Here is a 23,237-nt window from a genome sequence, read left to right on the forward strand (position 1 = left end):
TTACAGAGGCTGACCACCTCCATACTTCTTCAGGTGAGGCCGGTATTACAGGTAATGCCAGTGGTGGGTCGACCTCATACTAGTCTCATCCCTGATGTGAAAGTTCGCTTGCTTCCAGTACTCCACTTTATATTACAACAATTGATATAACTATATGTTAATCTGAAATCTACATGAAATCATTGTACTTAAGATTTTATTTACTGAATTTGTACTACTAAACAACTAATACAATTAAATTTGGGAAAAAAGGTCAGTTTGAATTGAAAAGTTGTCGTAATAAGATACAGTCAGAGAAAACGCTTAATATTGTCACAGAAGAAGCTGAGTAGTACAGTCATCGGGGGTAGTGGTTATGATACTAGACTGTTGCATGGAGGGTCATGAGTTCAAAACTCCCCTGAACTGTAAAATTTTAATTTCTATATTCCGTTCGAGTACATTTTAGAAGTATCCACATATGTTAAGAATCATCGTACTGGAATGTTCTGTAACTGTATATATACCATGTGTGTTCTGGCCGGAGGCAGTTCACTCCGCACTCTTGTATGTGCAAGTGCTGAGTAAACCTTCGTTAAGTGAAGTTAGTGTTCGTCATTCATCTAATTACACCTTCTTCTACATAATATCAACCAATACAAGAACATTTTAACTTATAACATAATAGTATTCTCTTCCTTACCACATCTCCAACATTTTTAGCATTTATTTTGGTAAATAGGTGCATTCAGGGCATACAAAAGTTCTTTTTCACATTAACATTCTTCAGGAGCAGAAGGATAGCATTGTCCTCAGTTCAATTTGTATGACTCCGAACAATTGGAAGATTATGTTTCCTGTGTTTTTTCTCTTGCTCTCTTTCAAGTATAAAAACTTTAGCTTCTGTTCTCTTTGATTCTGCCACAGCTTTTGTTATCTTTGAATTGTTTAAAATGTTCCCAGTATGGGAACAATATTAGTTACTTAACAGATTCAGAACATGCTGAGTCTGCTAGAGCAGAGGTGACTCTTGATGTGCCTTGCTGATTTTGAGAGCTGGCTATATACCATTTGGGCCCACATATACTCTGTTTACATCTCGTGTGTCAAACTTCTGATGTATTGCAAAGTCATTGTCTCTAAGTACATGCCCATTACATGGGAAGAGTCCCAGTTTTCAGAGTCTGTTTATAACATTTCCCATTGTTACTACTCTCAAGTAGACCACTCCAAATAACCTTGTAATAAAATATAAGGCTACTACTTGAAATGAATTATTTTCCCATCAGGTTTCTATTTCTTGGGATAAGGTGTTTTAAATGGTCCCATAAATTTCACACAAGGGGCTGCATTTTATGCTGGGAATGTGGTTCTAAGTAGATGATGTGGACATCGTTTTCTCTTGTTTTGTCTGTCATAACTTAACTTAACTCTTCCCAAACAGGCCATGAAGGCCCAATGGTACCGACCAGCTGCCATGTCATCCTCAGCCCACAGGCGTCACTGGATGCGGATGCAGATGTGGAGGGGCGTGTGGTCAGCACACTGCTCTCCTGGCCGTATGCCAGTTTCTGAGACTGGAGCCACTAATTATGAATCAGGTAGCTCCTCAGTTTGCCCCACGAGGGTTCGTTTGCCTCACAAGGGTTGAGTGCACCCTGCTTACCAACAGTGCTCGGCAGACCGGATGGTCACCCATCCAAGTGCTAGCCCAGCCCGACAGCACTTCACTTTGGTCGTCTGATGGGAACTGTTGTCAGCACTGCGGCAAGGCTGTTGGCTTTGTCATACAAATGTGATATAATGCCCATCAAGTAGTAGCACAACAGGAACATTACCAGATGGCTTCACAAAGTTCACAAAATTTTCAAACCGCTTAGTAAAAACATGTGTCTGAATCCAGCTACCAGGGTGGCAAGGTGAGGTTACCCCAATATGAGATAGCATGTGCTAATATGAGATATTGCATAGTATTAGGATACCCATGGTATTGTATATTAGGCATAAGCAGTAGAAAGTTAGCCTCATAGTTAGGCTGTGTGGTTTGAAGCTAGTTAAGCTACGTGGTTTGAAGGACGATTCATTGTATCAAATGAAAGGGTACTGTGTGAAGAATATAATCATATGAATATTGTTTCAATAGTTACTCAGCTTCACATATTAAAGCCCTACAAGTTCAAACACTCAAAAAACTTGAAATTCAACAATCTCCAGCCCCATAATGTCTTATTGTCACCGCCATACACCTCAGGTACTATGAGAACTAAGTTCTGATACTTCCCAACAGAACTGAGCACTTATTTTAGTCAGAACCTAGCTGTTTCATTTTATTTGCAAACTCACATATCACCAAAATTATTGAGTTTTGTTTCCTTTGAAACTGTATTCAGTGCTTATCCTGTGAATTGGAAGGTTGTGCAAATTTCGTACCTGCTTATCTCTTTCGTAACATTATACACATCCAACCTGATATAATAAACATTTTCTGATGTAATTTGAATGTCTTATTCAGACCGATCACGTAAAATCATTGAACTTAATCTTCCCAGCATAATTGTAAGTTTACTTAAGGACCAAATTTTATGAGTTAAGCATTTATTGTCTCATACCCTGATTGCATCTTAAGGACTTTTTTTTCTGCTGCACCTGCTTTCCTGTTCTCTCTGCTACTTCTGTGAATAGTTTTATCCACAGACAAAGCTCTCCTCTTGAGAACTTAATTTGGACTTGATTATTTTTGGAATTGAGAATGGTAGTGAATTTTGGTGTTCCCAAATAAAAAGGCAAAAGTAGTATGTTGAGCTTGACACTTGCGTTTGAGTGCATAATTTAAAAAAAAGTATATTGTTGCACACAGTACAAGTGAAAACTGGCTTTTGAATTTGTTTATTTGATGCATCACAGAATGGTACAACTTATAACAACATACAACAACACCCGGGAGCAATACAAAGTCGATCGCATAACAATGTGTCCAAATCTTGAGGGCTGCAAGGTAGCTAACAGTTAAAGGCACAGCATGGCCTGATCCTGAAGGTTCGCATTGTCCTAAATATAGGAAAGCGTAGATATCATTGGCATTGGTGGTGCTAGTTTTGAGTTGGCACTTGCAACCTGTGTTGCAGACTCACACTGGGGGCCAATGGAGGGAGCCTATGGCATTGGTCCCCACATACACAGCTAATGAGCCTTAACTCAGCGCATAAAATGTCTGTGGCATGCTGGTGTACAGAGTTGCTTGTGTGGCTGGTGTAGCTATAGCCCAGCATGGGCATTAATGGGGAGAAAGTGTTGCAACAGTGTGCGACATGATTACACACTGAGAGTGCCTGATGTGGGACTTAGCTATTTCCATTCACATCTACATCAGTATTGCACAATCCACCTGACAGTGTGCAGCAGAGGGTACTTTTGGTACCACTAACTGATTATCCGTTCCCTTTTCCATTCAAGAATTTTGTCATTGTGGTCATTTTGTGACTAGTAGGCTTTCCTGGTGTAATAAGTCTTGAAAGTCTCTTAGAGTTTGCTGCCGTATCCTAAAATCAACTTGACTCGATGTTTTGGCAATCCAACTGGTCGCCATCTTCAGGAGAATGCTGCTTCTGCTGATGAGTCCCACTGAGAACTGATGCCAGGCTGCATATCAATGTCCTATATAGGCCACCGTTCAGTAGACGGTGCATGCGCCACCCATCATAGTTGCTGCCCTCCAAGACAGGGAGGTGGCGCCGCCCTTAGTAGAACACTGCTGGCAACAGTATATCGCACTCAGGGCCGCACCGAAGAATGTTCAATTTTGATGCGAGATATACAGGATTCCACGTCTTGCTAAGAGGAAACCCATTGTCTCTGTTGATTAAATTATTCGCCAACCTAATTTCAATCACCTCTTTATAGACACTGTTCCAAAAACTGGAAATGTTGGCAACTATCACAGTTTCATCAAATTTCATACTGTGTCCCTCATTTAAGCAGTATTCTGCTACTGCTGATTTTTCCAGCTGTTGTAGCCTAGTATGATGGTGATGTTCCACACACCTGTCATGAACTGTGCGAATCGAATGGCCAATGTAAGCCTTCCCACACTGACACAGAATTTTGTATACACTGGGTTTCCTAAGCCCCAAATCATCTTTAACAGAGCCGAGTAGTGCCCCAATCTTAGAAAGTGGACGGAACACACTCTTAATGTACTGATCTATGTTCCTCTTCATGCACCTCCAGAGATGGTCCAAACTCCATAGCCCGATGAATCTGCTTCTCGGAGTATCCACTTTCCTTAAAAACAGCCATCAAATGCGCAAATCGATTTGCAGCCTGGCATCAGTGCTTAGCAGGACTCATCAGCAGAAGCAGCATTCTCCTGAAGATGGCAACCAGTTAGATCACTGAAATGTTGAGTCAAGTTGATTTTAGGATCTGGCAGCAAACCTGAAGAGACTTTCAAGATTGTGGTCATTTTGTCAGACATTTGTGGGAGGAATCAATAATATGATGTCCAACTCTTCCCAGAAAGTGGTCCCTCGAAATTTCAATAGTAAATCTCTCTGTGATGCTCACTGTCTCTCTTGTAGTGTCCTCCACTGGAGTTTGTTGAGCAAGTCTGTATTCCTCTCCCGCTGAATAAATGATCATGTGTGCTGCTCTCTCTCTCTCTCTCTCTCTCTCTCTCTCTCTCTCCCTCCCTCCCTCCCTCTCTCTCCCTTCTATCGGTGCTACCTGGTAATGGTCCCAGATTGATGAACAGTACTCAAGAAATGGTCAAACGAGCACCTTGTAAGCCACTTCCTTAGTGGACATGTTACATTTGCTAAAGATTCTTCCTATAAATCTGAGTGTCACATCTGCTTTTCCTATGTTTGTTTTATGTGGTCATTCCCCTCGAAGGCACAGTGCAAACACTTTTATTTTCTTGACTGTACATGATTGTTACAGCACTAAAGCAGATGAGGTGAGACCTAAGGAAGAAGTTTCTCTTCTGCTCCAATGCCGTTAGTGCTCTCCAGGCCTTTTAACAAATGTTTGCACAGAGAAAATGATCCCAAATATATAGTACACCATTTTTCTGCTATAACAGCAGTGGAAGGAGGTTGTATGCTACTAGATATTGAAGCACATGTGGTTAAAGGGAAATGAGCAAGCTGATATAGCAGCCAGTGAGACCTGTAAGGATGACAGAGTTGAAGAATTTGATATTGGCCTACTGGTTCTAAACTCACTGTCATGTGCCATTGTAAGGAAAAGTGACTTGATGCAAGGGGCAACAAATTGCAGAACTCGAATTCTACTGTCCAACTATGGGGTTCCTCCTCCTTGTCACAAACATGGTATGAGGTCTTTCTCACTCAGCTTTATATAGGACGTACCCACTTGAGTTCTATTTACAATGGACATGACATCATGGAACACCACTTTACTACATAACACAGTGTATTTCAAGTGGAAACATTCACGCTAACTGCTGACAAAATGTAATGTTATTGAACCTTATCAATGATTCTCTCGAAAAAGTTTAGCCATTTTGATGTTTGTCTGTTAACATCTGAAGTTAATCGGTATGCACTGAGTGCCTCCATGCTATAGTAGTGGATTCTGGACTTTTGCGTCCTCTTCATTTCTGTTTTATTGCTTGCTTTGTTGTCATGAAACATTACAGAGGTTGCATTAAGACTCAGTATTTTTCCAAAAAAGAGGCAATATATGACTGTGAAAAACTTTTAGGTTTTTCAATACATGGGCAAAGAAAAAGTCTACCCTGTACATAAATGAAAATGTAAATAGGTGCAAGCTTTTCGTATTAAAACTGCTTTAGCATTCAGCTTCCAGCAGTGTGTAGAATTTACCACATGACCTTTACCAGTAACATCCAATATAAATTTTGCTTTAGCCATCATTTAACTCTAGAATCATTACTAGTTTCTTGATTTGACACTATATTCCAATGTTTTGCAATACTGGTTTCTTTTGATCACTTCACTTCCTCCATTCAGTACTGGACTGTGAAGCATGATGTGATGTTCACATTGTATCTGGTGTGTAGACACCACCATTTTCCATTATGTAATTGGAAGCACTATTGGTGTCCAGTGCGAATCATCATTTACATGTGACTCTTTGCACTTTCTGTAGTATACATATTACCATTTAATGAAGTGGGCTTTATATTTTTATGAGAGCATAGTGTAAATTTAAATAGGGTTTGTCCTATATTTCAACTGTCAAGAAGTTGAATTTGGTGCAATTTTGTGTATGTGTGGACTCCAACCCAAGTTTTTAGGCTGGAAATTTTAGTATGCTGCAGGGTGGCTGGCTAATCTATTTACTCAATAACGACATTCCAGGCGCTAGTTTCTGCCATAGTTCCCTTTCCCAGTTGGGCAGCTATATTGTAAGTTTTAATAGCAACAACAACAACAACAACAACTTTATTCAGCATAAAAGGTTACTGGGGTCATATTTCTGAGTTTGCCCATTCATAGCAAGTGTGTGTGTTTGATAAATTCATATTATTATTTGAAAATAGCTATCTGCATAAGCTAATCAGAAAGCATACTAAACAGCCAACTAAAAAACCATGGATCACTATAGGGATTAAAGTATCTTGTGAAAGGAAAAGGGAAATGTATCTTTTGGCAAGAACAAGTAGGGAACCTGCAGTAGTTGCACACTATAAAAACTACTCAAAACTATGAAGAAAGGTTATTAAAAAATCAAGGGAGCTGCACATAATGTCAGAAATTGGTACTTCCGACAGCAGACTCAAGGCTAAGTGGAATGTAGGGAAATGAGAGACAGGACAACCCACTACATAACAAGACAAAAGCACTGTTGAACTTAATGGAAAGGCTATAAATGATGAGTCACTGGTAGGAAATGCATTTGATAATCATTTCTTAAATATAGTAGAAAGCACAGGGATAAACAGTTCAAGAGCAAAATCACAACAGTGTGTTGAAAATGTAACCTTCATAAAATTCAGTTATATGAATATATGACCAACTTCTCCTTCTGAAATCAAGAAAATTATACACTCTCTCAAAAATAAGAGCTCATCTGGTTTTGATGGTTTTTCCAGTAGAGTTTCCATGTAATAAGCCCAGGCTTATCTGAAATATGTATGCATCACTAACTCAGGGCATTTTCCCAGAGAGACTGAAGTATGTCGTCGTTAAACGCCTCTCTAAGATAAGAGAGATGTCAATAACTACCGACCTGTTTCACTGCTGACATCATTCTCCAAAATTTTTGACAAGATGGTGTATCCTAGAATAGTATCTCACCTTAGCAACTATAGTATCCTTAGCAAATCACAGTTTGGGTTTCAGAAGTGTTGCTCTACTGAGAATGCCAGTTACACATTCAGTAACCAGATTTTACAAGCATTAAATAATAAAATAGCACCAGTTGGTATTTTCTGTGACCTCATTAAGGCATTTGACTGTTTGAATCACAGTATACTCCTACATAAATTGACATTTTATTGGATTGATGGTATAACTAACCAATGGATGATGTTATATCTAACCAAAAGAATGTAGAAAGCCGTACTGAGTAATTCAAGCAATATCGTCCAGAGACATAATTCTGGCTGGGAATACGTAAATGACATTTCTTCTAGTGGACAACAAGCAGAATTAGTTATTTTTGCAAATGACACTACTATCATAATCAATCCAAGCATATGTACAGAAACAGGAGAAACGGTAAAGATCTTAAAAGTATCATTGACTGGTTTTCTGCAAATGGTCTCACCCTCACTTTAGAAAGACAACATATTAATTTTTGCACATCTAGAGGTACTATACCAATGATAAGTGTAACACATTGTGAGGAAATAATAAATATGGTGGAAATTTAAAAATTCTTAAGAGTCTATATTGGTGAGAATTTAAATTGGAAAAAAAAACACATTTTGGAACTACTATAACAACTTATTTCAGCCACATTTGTGCTTAGAATCATTGAAAATCTTGGGGAGAGACAAATCAGTAAGTTGACATATTTTGCCTATTTTAATTCAATAATGTCATATGGAATAATGTTCTGGGGTAACTCATCTTTAAGAAAGAAAATCTTCACTGTGTAAAAACATGCTGTAAGAATAATACGTGGTGCTTACCCACGATCATCTCATAGACATCTGTTTAAGGAGTTGGGCATTCTGACTACTGCTTCACAGTATATTTATTCCCTTGTGAAATTTGTTGTAAATAATCCACTACAGTTCAAAAGGAACAAGAGGTACATAATTACAATGCCAGATGGAAAAGTGATATTCAGTACTCCATATTAAAGTTGTCTTTAGCACAAAAAGGGGTGCACAATGCTGCAACAAAAATTTTTGTTCTCTTACCCAGGGATATAAAATGTCTGTCTGACGGCAAAGTAGAACTTGATAGCACACTGAGAAAATTGGAGAGCGCAGAGAGAACAGTAGAAGTGAAATATGAGCGTATGTAGAAGGCCATAGATGAAACAATGAAAGAAGGCCTTGGAGAATATCAGGAGAAGATGAAACCAGTTTGTTGGGATTTGGAAATAGCAGAGATGATTGAAAAGAAAAAAAGAACCTTATTTGACTTTCCTGACTGTGAATATTAGTGAAAGTAGAGATAGATATAGGACACTAAATAGAGAAGTAAAAAGAGCAATGTTAAAAATGAAAAACAAGGTGTGAGGGAAAAGATGATAATATGTAGAGAGGGTAATTTTGCCTTAGTGCTTAGGCATGGACAACAAGCAAGTCAATGGCAGTGGTAACCAGTGACAAGTTACATCATAATAATATTAGTCATGATCAGTGTACAATGTATTTTAAGGATTTATTCCAGGAAAAGTGGCATGAATTTTCACCGAAAATGTGAGGTGAGGATGCAGCAGGAGCTATGACATTTTGATATAAAATTTCTTCAACAGGCTGTGAGGAGCTGTAAGATGAAGAAGGCACTAGGAATGGATCAATATATCCATAGCTGGCAAAGTTTGATCCACAAAAGTTGTTGGAGATGTTAAGGTGGCTGTCTAAAAGTGTGCTGAATGAAGACAATGTTCCATTGGAATGTAAAACATGTTACAAAAGACAGGTGCATAAGAAAGGGACACACAGTCATGGAAATGATTATGGGGGATTGGCAGTGATCCCTTTTGTTGGAAGACTGTATTGGAAGATACTGAAAGATTTGGTAGCGGAAGGAACAAGCCACAAGCCACAAGCAGCAAGGAGAGCGAGCAGGATTTTGAGCAGGAAGGTCGGTAATGGACATCACCTTCACAGTGAAACTAATATGTGAAAAATGCACAAAGGATGGACTGGAGATGCATGTTGCATTAATTGACCTAGAGAAAGCATACGATAATTGTAGTAACCAAGTAATACATGAAACTGATCCATGTAACACAAATGTGGCTTTATACATAGGGCTCTGAACAATAATGGAAATAAACCTCTCATGACTCCACATGTAACAAGACAAAAGAATCATACAGTAGGTGCAACATAAGTGGTGCACAGGACAAATGATGTGAGCAGTGCCAACTAAAAGAACATACAGAGAATTAGTCAGCACTCCATGCATATATTGGCTCAAATTACCAATAGACAGCACAGCAGAGACCATGCTGTGTGCTCGCTTCCTACAGGCAGCCAATAGTGGCTGGCCCGTGCCGATACAGTTTGCGATTGACTTAAGTACAGATACACGGCAACACTATGCTCGGCGCACTCGCACACACATGCTCTAGTAGCAGGATACAGCAATAATGTTCCCACAAATAAACTGTTGGAATAGTTGAAAGAGAGAAAAGTTGGTTCAAGGATTGCTAAGACTGTTATGAAATTGTATGAAAATAACACAGCAACAATAAGGATAGGGAGTAGTTGGACAGAAGAATTCAAGGTTAGTAAGAGTCTGCAGCAGGGATGTGGGCTGTCACTGAACCTCTTTAAGCTGTATCTAGGAGCAATCCTGCAGACTTGTCATAGAAAATGTCAGGTTAGAGGAGTGACAGTAGAGGACAGCAAGGTATTTAGCCTGGATTTTGCAGATGGCAAAATTGTACTAGCTGAATGTGAAGATGATCTGAGGTATATGATAAGAAAGTTTGAAGAGCAATACAATAAAGCTTCCCCCCAAGATGAATATGAAGAAATGTGAGTGTTGTGACTCGCCGATCTTTCAAAGTGCCGCCACGCAGTTACGCACGTCCTCTACATGCGGCGCTGTCTGCCAGCCATGCAGCAGCAGCGCCACCTAAGCGGCCAGCCAGCCAGCGGCCACTAGACTCGGACTCAGTTATGATTTGACTGTTAAAGTGACACACGTCTTACTCTGTTTACTTGATCTGTAACTTTCATGTATTGCATCGTCCTTGAAATATATTTGTTCAACTTGAAGTTATAACAGTGAGTACATGGACTTTGGAATGAAGGAAGTAAATAATTTGGTGGCCGATGGAAAAGTAATTGTAGGTGTGGTAAAGGCAAAATATCTTGGGGTACTATTTAATAAACAAGGCGTAAGTAATGATGAAATCATGAGTAGGTTTAATAAAGAATGAGGTGTAACAAGGTCAGTTAACTCTGTTCTGTGGAACATAAAGATAAGAATAACAATGAAGAATAGAACATATAAGACTATAGTCCAGGGTGTAGTTTTGTATCGAGCAGGTTATGTCAGCAAAATAAATAAGAATAAAGTGATTGCCACTGAGATGGATTACTTAACATGAAGCTCAAGATTACTATGATGGATGGGATAAGAAATGATGTAATGCAACAAAGGATGAAAATGGTTAGGGATATCTGTGTTGACATCCAACAAAAATAGATGATGTGGTTTTGGCCATATAATGGGATGAATGAAGACAGGATACCAAACCAGGACTTGAAATGGGAATTTTCTACTTTTCACAAGCAGATGACATACCATTATGGTATAAAAGCATGAATGCTGGGCAAACACAAGTCTCAGTGTCACTTGATGTTGTACACATGTTAAACACTTTTATACAGAGAATCTCCCATCTTGAGAATAACACCACTGCAAAGGCACAGAAAAATTGTCACTTCAGATGCATATCAACATAGTTCTTGTAATAAATTATATTACTTGCAAAAATCTGATTCTATGTTTCATGTCTGTTGCATGTATACATCGTGGTTGAATAAACCAGCCACCATGCTCCGCCTGCATTTCCTTGCAGTATAGTTACTTCCATGGTCAGAGAGCCTCTGCTTGCATGTGTATAGTGTGTAGGAGAGAACATAATGTGATACTGAGTATTTGTGTTGGGCCACGGTGTGTGCTTGGATAGGCTAACAGCAAGATGATTTTGAAAAACAGGTAATACATGTTGTCCAGCCACAAAATTTCTATTATCATTGCAGATGCATTTCAGTATGATTTCTGCAATGAAATGGTTCTCATGCTAATCTTTGATTTATTGTTTTACATATATGTATGAAAACTTAACTCCGTTGCTCCTAATAGGCCCCTAGAGGCCTACTGGCGGATCATGTACAGCAAGACAGCGCACCACACTGTTGCTTCTAAGTTGTTTGTGAATTGTACAGGGCATACTCTACAATCATAAGAATACTTGCATGCCCCAGTACTACTTGGCATAACGTCTATTTAGTTTGGTATGCTATTTTGAGCTCTTACAGACCTGTTATGTGCTGGTTTATGCAATCCCATTTTATAGCATAAACAATATTATTTTGGAAACATATCTTGACTCAGTGGTTAAGTGTCAGACTCTGAATCCAAAGGGCTGGGGTCCAGCCCTCATCAGTCCGGTGATTATTATCTGTTAATTATCACTTCTTTACCTCTGGCAGTGTTTGTTAATCTGAAAAACGCTGAGTTGCTCCATGGTTTAGAGTCTACATTAAACTGTTGGTCCCCCTATAATTGGGTGGCTAAGTCAGTTCAAATCTCAAAGGAAGTGGAAGGGCATATCACCTCCAATAGGACTATGCATAGTGAAGCAGAGTGGTGTTTAAACCAATTTTATACATTTATTTCATGCATCAGCCATTTGTTTTTGCCTTGGCAGGCACGCACATGCACTCTCTCTCTCTCTCTCTCTCTCTCTCTCTCTCTCTCTCACACACACACACACACACACACACACACACACACACACAGAAGTATATTAAGGTGAACATATTATTCTTTCCATTTCCATGTCTCTTCTTTTGTGTGGCTGATCATACTACTCTAGTTCTGTACAGTCTTGTTCCAGTTTTATGTGACAGGATAGCCATACTTTTATAAGAACTCTTACTGTTGGTTTTGTTATTGGTTTTTATTGCAGTCTGGAATTGACCACGATTCCTTCATCAACCTGCTACTACTGTCAGTAACTATAATATTTACTGCAATCTGTGAGTTGAAATGAAATGAATTGAATTTATTGTTCCAGGATTGGAAAGTTATTAATCCTTACCACGTACGTGTTCGACACAAGAATGAACTAACTGGAAAATATGTTAAGATGTCACTGCAACTATATCAAGTTGATTATAAAAGTTATCTTTTGGACTTCAAAAGCCTTAGCAGTGAAGCTAGTGAAGATAGTGAAAGCATGATCTTATCATCAGGAGAAGAACCAAAACCAGGTAATTTTATGCCTTTACTTTTGATAGTTTTTATCTTAAATTTATTCATTGCTGCTTTTAGGGTCAGTTTATTAGCGTCAGAGATTTATTTCTGTGGTCCCATTGAAACGGTCTACCTAATGTATTGCTGAAGCTGTGAAAGTGAATTATGGTTGATTCACAAATATACAAACATGCCTGCAAAGCTTCCAGCCAAGGTGACTTTTAATTCTAATATCCATACAAGGCATGACCATGTAAACTGTATGAGTTGATGGTGGCTCGACAACAAGCCAGGAACTGAATCCCAGAAGAGGGAATGAAACATGACATGCAAGTCAATCTTTGGGGGAGCAGAGAGTCAGAACACCACATAGAGACAAAGCACAGGGATAAAAGCAAACTCGATCAATGTGAATGATTGTCACTAGCATTCGGAAGACGGAGCATGGCATGAAGTGAGGTACTGGTGCACAATTGTTGAAATCAGCGTAGGAACTGCTAACTGTGACTGTTCTGTATCATTGTGCTTCCTCCCCGATGAAAGAGCCACATAAGGCTGAAATTGGCCTGGCTTCTGCTGTGACCACTGTCGCAACACTGGCAAGGGTGAGAGATTTCGCTGCAGTGTACCAACCACTGAAGGGGGCAACACTGGTGCAGCTAGCTCCTCTGGAAGGGCCGAGGATTGCAGGCAGAGGCTAGGGTGATGGTTGGTCTGCCATTATTGACAGGGACTCAGCCACTGGCAAATGGGAGTATGGACTCCATGTTGGCAGTCGTGGGAGCAATCCCCAATGGTGCTCCAGTCAATGGTTGAAGATAGGATGGTGAAAGGTGCGGAGGGGGCAGCAGTGGTCATGCATACAGGTGCAGTTGAGAGCGTTCCACCAGATCAGTGCTGCAACTGACCCCATGTTGTTGGAAAGAACATCCCTTGCCACTGCTGTAGGTTCATGTGATTCAGCAACCTCAGAAACTTCAGCTAAAGAAGTGTCGGATAAAGCCAATGCCCTACTCTGGGGCAGGGTTAATGGGGTGATCACATCCATAATCAGTGAGTCTGCGTACGAGGTAGCACACAGGGGACACTCGAAATGACACTTGCACAGGTGTCCTTGAAGATCAACAATCCAAGCTGCATAAGACTGCTAGGGCCACTTGTGGTGCTGGTTAAACTATAACTGTGCCACAACCACATAGGTTTGATGACCAAAATTCTGTATATGGAACTTATCGAGTTCATCAAAGACATGTTTCTCAGGGTGAGCAGAGATCTTAAAATTATGAATGATTTCTTATAAACCCATGCTACTGCACAATAACAAGGCAGCCTTATCAACTGGATCAATGATACACCTTACCTAACAGTGCAGCAAGAACTGGTGCAAATAATTCTACCATCTTTCTGTAGCCTCATTGAAACTGACAAAAAGTGTTGAGGGTGGTGGGGAGGAAAGCTTCCCTGAAAGCTTCCCTGCCAGAACCTGTCTGCTATCAATGTGGCCTCAGTGCAGAGCATTCCATTTGAGGAGCTCCTGCATCTGCTACTACTGCAGCTTTTGTTGCTGCTTGTGGTGGTGTAATTGCTCTTTGAGTGTTGCAAAAATGCCATGTCCATGGTGGCCACAGCTTAACACTAAGAAGAGTGGCACATGCACTTGATGTCACCACTTTAGTATTGAGTCAAGATGTGACCACACCATGAACCGTCACTGTCAGCACAAATGTTAACTATGGGGCCGATGGTGGCTTGATAGCAAGCCACAAGCTAAACCCTGGAAGAGGGAACAAAACTTGATGTGAGAGCTAGCCAATGGAGGAGCAAAGTTTATTTACTGAAAAATTGGTGAAGATATAATGAATGCTATATTAATACAAAAAGAATACATACGGACTACAATTAATAAAAACAACCCCCTATCCCCCTCCTCACAAAACAGCTTATTTCTAAAGTTACCTCAGCAAAATTGGTTATTTGTTGATTTTTCTTAAATAGTTTCATACTTTGAAGTGGAAAGTTATATATTTTCCCATGAAAAATTCAGACCTGCACAAAATTTTCTTAATTCATAGAACCTTATGGTGTATCTTTGGATAGAGACGAGACTGTTCATTGTAAAATATGATAGTGCAGATGTTCCCAATGTGAAAGGATTTTCATGAGATTTTCAATGGACAGACAAGATAAAATATAAATTTAAGTTAATGTGCAAGACAGGTCTAAAAATTCATTATTGCTTGATTACAGCCACAACCTTCATTTAATTTCTGCAATTAATCCAATCTACATCAACATTCATACTTGCAAGTCTCCTTTGGTTTGTGTTGAAGGGTGCACCATGCACCACTAACTTAATCTCCCCCTCCTGTTCTACAGTGCACAAAAAAATAAAAGTATCACTTTTCAAAACCTCATTATTGTCTCCCAATGCGATGTGTGAGTTTGAAATTTGACTCAAAGGCGTCTGCAACCTTCCTCTGTAATAATGCAAGAGTATTGCACTCTGTGACATCACCCTTGGGCTCAGCAACATTTTAGACAGCAAGGTGTCAGCAGATGTGAAAATAGACCGCAGCTTAGAAGTTCATATGTGGTGTAAGGCGGGTTAATGAAGTTATCACAGTATTGCCCAATGCCATTGTAAATGTGTCACACAATGGGAAGGCCATCACACCCCATCTTACCCACATTTCACTCCTTCTTTTGCCGCCTCTGCTATGCAGTTCAGAACCGTGGCACCCCATTTAAATAACACTGTTTTATTATGGGTGACAGAGGAAGCCATTTCACACACACTGTTGCTCAGAATTGAAACAAAAAGCCCTCATGGGTGGCATAAAAGGCATCAATGAAACCACCCTTTCCCTTGGGACGTTGATTCCCACTCATTTCGCTGTTGAAAGCAACTTTTTGCAGTGCAGTGTGATGAGCAACAGGACTATGCTCTTGACAATGTTCAACACTACCGACACACCCTAGACGATTCAATCCTACTCAAAGGACATTGTCCCATAAATGTTCAATGGAATTCATGTCAGTTGATACGGGTAGCCAGATCATTAGCTCAAATTGTCCAGAATGTTCTTCGAACCAATCGTGAACAATTTTGGCCCTGTGACATGATGCATTGTCATTCATAAAAATTTCGTTGTTGTTTGGGAACACACAAGTCCATGAATGGCTGAAAATCGTCTCTAAGTAGCTGAACTTAACCATTTCAAGTTGAAGATTGATTCATTTTGACCAGAATACCCAGTCTATTCCATGTGAACACAGCCCATACCATTATGGAGCCACCACCAGCTTCCATATTGCCTTGTTGACAACTTGGGTCCATGGATTTGCGGGATCTGCACCAGACTCAAGTGTTACCATCTGTTCTTACCAACTGAAATTGAGACTCTTCTGACCAGGTCACAGTTTTCGAGTCATCTAGGGTCCAACCAATATGATCACGAGCGCAGGAGATGCACTGCAGGTGATGATGTGCTGTCAGCAAAGGCACTTGCATCGGTTGTCTGCTGCCATAGCCCATTAATGTCAGATTTCACCACATTGTCTTAACAGATACATTCGTCGTATGTCACATATTGATTTCTGTGGTTATTTTGCGCAGTGTTGCTTGTCTGTTAGCGTTGACAATTCTATGTAAACACTGCTGGTCTTTGTCATTAAGTGAAGGCTGTCGGCCACTGCATTGTCCATGGTGAGAGGTGACACCTGAAATTTGGTATTCTCGGCACACTCTACTGTGAATCTCAGAATATTGAATTCCCTAACAATTTCTGAAATGGTATGTCCCATGTGACTATCCCCAACTACCAGTCTGTGTTCAAAGTATTTTAATTCCTGTCGTGTGACCATAATCATGTCGGAAACCTTTTCATATGTATCACTTGATAACAAATGACAGTTCTGCCACTGCACTTCCCCTTCATACCTTGTGTACATGATATTACCACCATCTGTAAATACATATTGCTGCCCCATGACTGTTGATAGCAAAAATCTCAAAATGTTCTTGACCGATTTACTTCAGATTTGTACACAGTACTGTAGTAACCATTTTGACAGACATAGCCTATGTATTTTTTAGTATATGTAAATATATCTATACTAGTATACGAGGGTTGTTTTTTAAGTAAGGGCCGTTCGCGCGTATAGTCCCGTAGTTTGCGCGGACGCCACAACAAGCCACCGCGCCACTTGCCGGCATCCTTCCCGTTCACACTGATGCAAGTTGCAGCTCTGTAGCTGACGTGTACGCATCGCTGTGCTACTTTATAATGTTAATGATTATTGAATTGCCCGCCACATGTGGATACAGTCAGTGATACGTTTTTTGACCGCGTGAAGCCTGTCAGCTGCAGAAATTCATCGTCAGTTAACAGAAGTTTATGGCTTGAATGCAATGAGTGAAGGTAAAATGCGTCAATGGGTTAGAGAGTTTAAAAATGGCCGTCAAAACATCCATGACGAATAATGCTCAGGCCGGCCCTCTGTGATCACTGACGATTTGGTGGCTGCAGTCAAAAAAAAGATTCGTGAGGACAGAAGATTCACAATTTACACTCTTTCTTTGGAATTTCCACAAGTTTCAAGATCAGTTTTGTACAAAATTGTGTCTGAAAACCTAAACTTTAAGAAACTGTGTTCTCGGTGGACAGAGGACCACAAAGGGAAGAGATTTGCCAGTTCATTGGACCTTTTGATTCATTACGAGGAAGAAGGGGATGACATGTTGAGTCAAATTGTCACTGGAGATGAAACATGGGTATCCCATATCACTACCGAAAGCAAGCGACAATCGATGGAATGGCGACACACAACCTCACCCGTCAAGGTCAAAGCCAAACAGACGCTGTCAAAGCGCAAGATTATGGCAACTGTGTTCTGGGACCGGCACGGTGTTTTGCTAGTGGACTTTATGCCACGAGGAACGACAATCAACTCAGATGCCTACTGTGCAACTCTAAAGAAGCTCCGCAGAGCAATTCAAAACAAAAGGCGCGGCATACTGACAAAAGGAGTTTTGCTCCTGCACGATAACGCTAGGCCTCACACCTCTCAAAAGACTCTGGATTTGATTGATTCTTTTGGCTGGGAAGTTTTGGACCATGTGCCGTACAGCCCCGACCTTGCTCCTAGCGATTTTCACCTTTTCCGGTACCTGAAACACCATCTTGGTGGGCAGCGCTTCAATGATGACGATGAAGTGAAAGCGGCCGTGAACTATTGGCTGTCGGAGTAGGCGGCCGAATTCTTTGAAGAGGGAATTAAAAACTTAGTTGTACGGTATGACAAGTGCTTAAATAAACAAGGCAACTATGTAGAAAAATAGGTAAAAGTGTGTAGAATCAGAAAATAAAAGTTTTTTTTACAAAAGTATTTGTATCTTTTTTTAAAAATAAAAACGGCCCTTACTTAAAAAACAACCCTCGTACAAAGACAAGGCATTGTACAATGTTGCTACCAAAAATCTCAAAAAGTTCTTTAATGATTTACTTCAAATTTTTAAACAAATATGCAGACAGACATAGACTACACATTAGACAGACACGGGCTATATATTGTTTTAAACAGCATTGTACAGGTTTTCTGTTAAAACTGACTGTGAGAAATAAAACACTGTGCTGTGAAAATGTACAGTTTAATTTTCTTTCTCACAGTCAGTTTTAACTGCGATACCAAGAGATTAAAACTGTTAAGCAAATAGTTTCTCCTTTATATATACTTTCCCCTTATGCATACTTTTAAACAAAATGTGTACACACAACAATGCGCTGGTTCATTTTATTCTTCACAGTTGGTTTTAACAGAAAACAGGAAAGTTGTATTTATGGCATATTGATCTAGGGTCAGAATACTACTATGGAATCTAAATCATCTGAAACATCGTAATCATAACCGTTCACAGATTAAAATTATGCAAAATACTGTCATTGATGGTACTATCCTCACAGATCCAGCAGCTGGAGAGAATACCAATGATACCAACCGGTTTGCCTATTCCTTTTTAGTGATATCAGTTCCCAATCAAAGTTTCCTTTCAAACACCAATAAACAAGGCTCAAAGTCAGAGAGGACAGGTGGGAAGGGGGGGGGGGGAGGAAGAGGAAGAGGAAGAGGAAGAGGAGGTTGACAGCGAGGGAGGAGGAAATGAACATAGAGAATGGGAAGGATGAGATGGACAGAGAGGGGGGGGGGGGAGATTACGACATACATCCAGTTTCCATACACATTTAGCAATTGCGAAGCATTGCCGGGTTTGCTAGTTTTCATGCAGTTTCATAACGGCCTTTAACAATCTTGGCTCAGACTCTATCTCATTACAGTGGTGAGAACATAGTCTCTATGTCAGTGAATGCAACATGCACCTCAAGTCCAACTTTTGAGCATTTTTCACATATTAATTTCATTGTGAAGATGATGTTCGTTACTGACCTTCCTGCTCAGAATCCTGCTTGCTCTTCTTGCTGCTTGTGACTTGTTTCTTTGTCTACCAGATCTTTCTGTACCTTAGAGTACAGTCCTCCAGTGAAAGGGATCACTGTCCTTCCCCTATAATTACTTGGATCATTGCATGACCCTTTCTTATTACATCAGTCTTATGTAACATGTTCTTCATTTAATACCGTATTTACTCGAATCTAAGCCGCACTTTTTTTCCGGTTTTTGTAATCCAAAAAACTGCCTGCGGCTTAGAATCGAGTGCAAAGCAAACGGAAGTTCTGAAAAATGTTGATAGGTGCCGCCACAACTAACTTCTGCCGTCGAATATATGTAGCGCTACACAAGCATGCTTTGTGGGCACAAAGATAAATACTGGCGCCGAAACCTCTGCATCAGTAAATAAATTTAAAAAAAAAAGGTAGAAGACAAGCTTTTTTTTTTTCCTCCGCCCCGAGTTTCGACCACTGCATTTTCATACATTATCCAACGAAGTAAATACAAATTCCGTATTGTTCATCTTCGAATGTAGCAGAATTTCAGTGTACTACGAAAATCCGACTGGCAAGACTGTTAGGGATGTTTGTCAATATGGCCAACTCTACGTTCCGAGTTTTTTCCTACCTGTGAGAAGAGATGGTTGCTAGTAGGAACCTGATGAAATGTGAATCACATGCAGTATTCTCTTCACCATAAGAATAATACGAATATAAACATTTTGCCATGTATTCTTTCGTGTTTGTTGCTATCTCATTTAAATCCTGTCTGCGTAATAAACTACGAAACTAGAGTGAGACAACAGCAAAAGCGGAAGAATATTCGTATCGTGTCATGTTTACATTCGTATTATTCTTATGCCTAATAGTGATACAGTCAGAAATGAAGCACGGCAACTGACTAGATTTTAAATGTAAGATGACTAATTTCTGTGCAGAATTTGATGTACTAAAGAAGCGGCCGCAAAGATTTTCAAACGGAGGAAAATTTTCGCAAAACTCTCGTTCAGAACATGTTCTATCATACGCATGTTCTATCATATGCATTTGGTTCTTGTTGATCATTATCAAAGAAAGCAGCAGTGTAAGTAACAACAGATAGCAGTCTCTTGCCATTGTTTCGCTGATGAGACGATTCCTCTTTTTTATTTTATTTTTTTTTTAAATTATAAGCGGCGGTAGCGCGCACAAAAGCAAGTCATGCCGCGAGCGGCGACAGGCCGTAAACACGCACTATCAAAATGCGACAAACAATGCATTACACAGTACAGTAATGCATTTTCAGCTTAGAGTGACGTAAACACCTACAACAAAGAAAACGGCACTTATCAGATCAAAGCAAACTAAGCAATCGATTCAAACCAGACGAAGCACGTGAAAAAGGAAGGGTACCCGTATAAATACGGACGGAGCGCCTGACGCGTAGCAATGGCTACCTGGTAAAGCTTAACTGCTAAGCCTACGACTAGAACCAAACTACTGTAGCTGTATCGTCTTTCATTCGACCTAAATTGTGTCTCATATTACAATGGACCAACTTTGTTTCGATTTGGAGGTGCGGTGTAAAACTTTTCTCTCCCCTTGAATATCGAGTCTCAAATTTCAGGTGCGGCTTAGATTCGGGAATTTTTTTTTTTTCTTTATTTCGAGTCTCATTTTTCAGGTGCGGCTTAGATTCGAGTGCGGCTTAGATTCGAGTAAATATGGTACTCTTTCAAATAGCCTCCTTAGCATGTCCAACAATTTTGGTAGAGCAAACTTCATTAGCTCTGTATATATTGATCCATATGCCGGTGCCTTCTTTATCTTACAACTCCTCACAACCTGTTGAAGAAATTTTGTACCTAAATGCCATAACTCCACCTGTTGTACGCTCACCTCACATCTGTGTCTTGCTCAGTGATATGATCCATGTGGCAAAGGAAGTACAACGGGATAACAATGATCCAGAATATTTCATAGACAAGGTGGGGGTAGGAATACCCCTTTGGGGGGTAGGGATGATAGTGAGAAGATTGTTCCTTATTTCTAGCCACAATTATAAGTTGACAAAGCCCTAGCAAAGAAAATGATTAACTTGTACCAGCCCATGGTTTTGTTTGGTAATGAGAGGATTGTTCCTTTGCTGCTGATCTATGAGGGAGATTGAATGATTAATGCCTTGTGTGGATATGGCACAAGATATCTTTCATCAGGTCAGTGGTAGCCGGTTATCATGTGCTAATGTGCTAAAGCACACTAAAATTATGCAATTTCACTTAGAATGTGAGCTGGAAATTGCACTAAAATTACACCGTTTCTCTTCGAATTCGTGCCGGTATGCGAATAAAACAGATGGAAACATGTTTTGCGGTGCTCTCTCTGCTATAACTAGAAACCAGTGTCGAGTGCTGAAATGACGGTCAGCTATGCTATGATCAGCTCGGAGAAGTGACTTGGCTGTCTGTTTTCTATTGTGTATGCTCTGTTGTGGCATCATCCCTTCCGGCACTGCAAGTGCTATGTTGCAAACAGCACCAGGTTGGTATGTTTCTTTGAAATTACATGTAGCATATTGTGCAAGCATGTAGTATGAGGACTCTTTTAATGTATCGTCGTCATGCTGCAGAGTGAGCAAGTGACATTAAGTTCAGACTGGTAATTTGTGGACCCAGTTCTGATTCCTGCTAACACCAACTCACAATGTTAAAATATTAATAATAAAATTTAAAAATAGCATTTCAGTTTGTATACACAAAATTAATATACAGTATTTACTCGAATCTAAGACGCACTCGAATCTAAGCCGCACCTGAAAAATGAGACTTGAAATCAAGGGGGGGAAAAAAGAAATTCCCGAATCTAAGCCGCACCTGAAATCTGAGACTCGAAATTCAAGGGGAGAGAAAAGTTTTACACTACACCTCCAAATCGAAACAAAGTCGGTCCATTGTAATATGAGAAACAATTTAGGTCGAATGAATGGACGATGCAACTACAGTAGTTTGGTTCGAGTCGTAAGCTTAGCAGTTAAGCTTTACCAGATAGCCATTGCTATGCGTCAGGCGCTCAGTCCGTATTTATATGGCTACCCTTCCTTTTTCGCGTGCTTCGTCTGGTTTGGATTGATTGCTTATTTTTCTTTGATATTATAAGTGCGGTTCTCTTTGTTTTAGGTGTTTACATCACTCTAAGCTGAAAATGCATTATTGTACTGTGTTATGCATTTTTTGTTGCATTCTGATAATGAGTGTTTACGGCCTGTCACCGCTCGCAGCATGGCGTGCTTTTGTGCACGCTACCGCCGCTTACAATAAAAAAAATAGAGGAATTGTCTCATTAGCGAAACAATGGCAAGAGACTGCTATTTGTTGTTACTTACATTGCTGCTTTCTTTGATAATGATAAACGAGAACCAAATAATAGACGGCGTATGATAGAAGATGTGAACGAGAGTTTAGCGAAAATTCTTCTCCGTTTGAAAATCTTTGCAGATGCCTCTTTAGTACATTACATTCTGCATAGAAATTAGAGTCATCTTAGATTTAAAAATCTAGTCAGTTGCCGTGCTTCATTTCTGACTGTATCACTATTCGGCATAAGAATAATACGAATATAAACATGACATGTCATGTATATTCTTTTGCGTTTGCTGTTGTCTCACTCTAGTTTCGTAGTTTATTCGGCAGACCGGATTTAAATGAGATAGCAGCAAACATGAAAGAATACATGGCAAAATGTTTACATTCGTATTATTCTTATGGTGAAGAGAATACTGCATTTGATTCACAATTCATAAAAGTTCCTATTAGCAACCATCACTTGTCACAGGTAGGAAAAAATTCAGAACGTAGAGTTGGCCATATTGACAAAAATCCCAAACAGTCTAACCAGTCTCGGGGTGTAGAAAAAAAGCTCATCTTCCACCTTTTTTTTTAAATTTATGTACTGACGCAGAGGTTTTGGCGCCAGTATTTATCTTTGTGCCTGCAAAGCCTGCCTGTGTAGCGCTACATATATTAGATGGCAGAAGTTAGTTGTGGCGGCACCTACCAGCATTTTTCAGAACTTCCGCTTACTTTGCAGGCGGTTTTTTAGAGTACAAAAACCGGAAAAAAAGTGCGGCTTAGATTCGAGTAAATATGGTAGTTGTTTTAGTTACGATTATTACACCTGTAAGTCAAAAGGCTATAGGCTGGATGGTCGTGAAACAAGCGAATATACA

General features: G+C 39.9%; 1 protein-coding gene across 1 annotated transcript in view; it reads left to right on the forward strand.

Moving 5' to 3' along the window:
- LOC126248302 (5'-AMP-activated protein kinase catalytic subunit alpha-2) overlaps nt 1–23,237 on the forward strand; it is a 175,899-nt gene that overhangs the window by 117,387 nt on the left and 35,275 nt on the right. Inside the window, exon 11 of the mRNA XM_049949169.1 lies at nt 12,409–12,604. Coding sequence (XP_049805126.1) covers nt 12,409–12,604 — 196 coding nt within the window. The remainder of the gene's footprint in view (nt 1–12,408; nt 12,605–23,237) is intronic.

Source organism: Schistocerca nitens, chromosome 3, assembly GCF_023898315.1.
Source record: "Schistocerca nitens isolate TAMUIC-IGC-003100 chromosome 3, iqSchNite1.1, whole genome shotgun sequence".
Lineage (NCBI taxonomy): Eukaryota > Metazoa > Arthropoda > Insecta > Orthoptera > Acrididae > Schistocerca > Schistocerca nitens.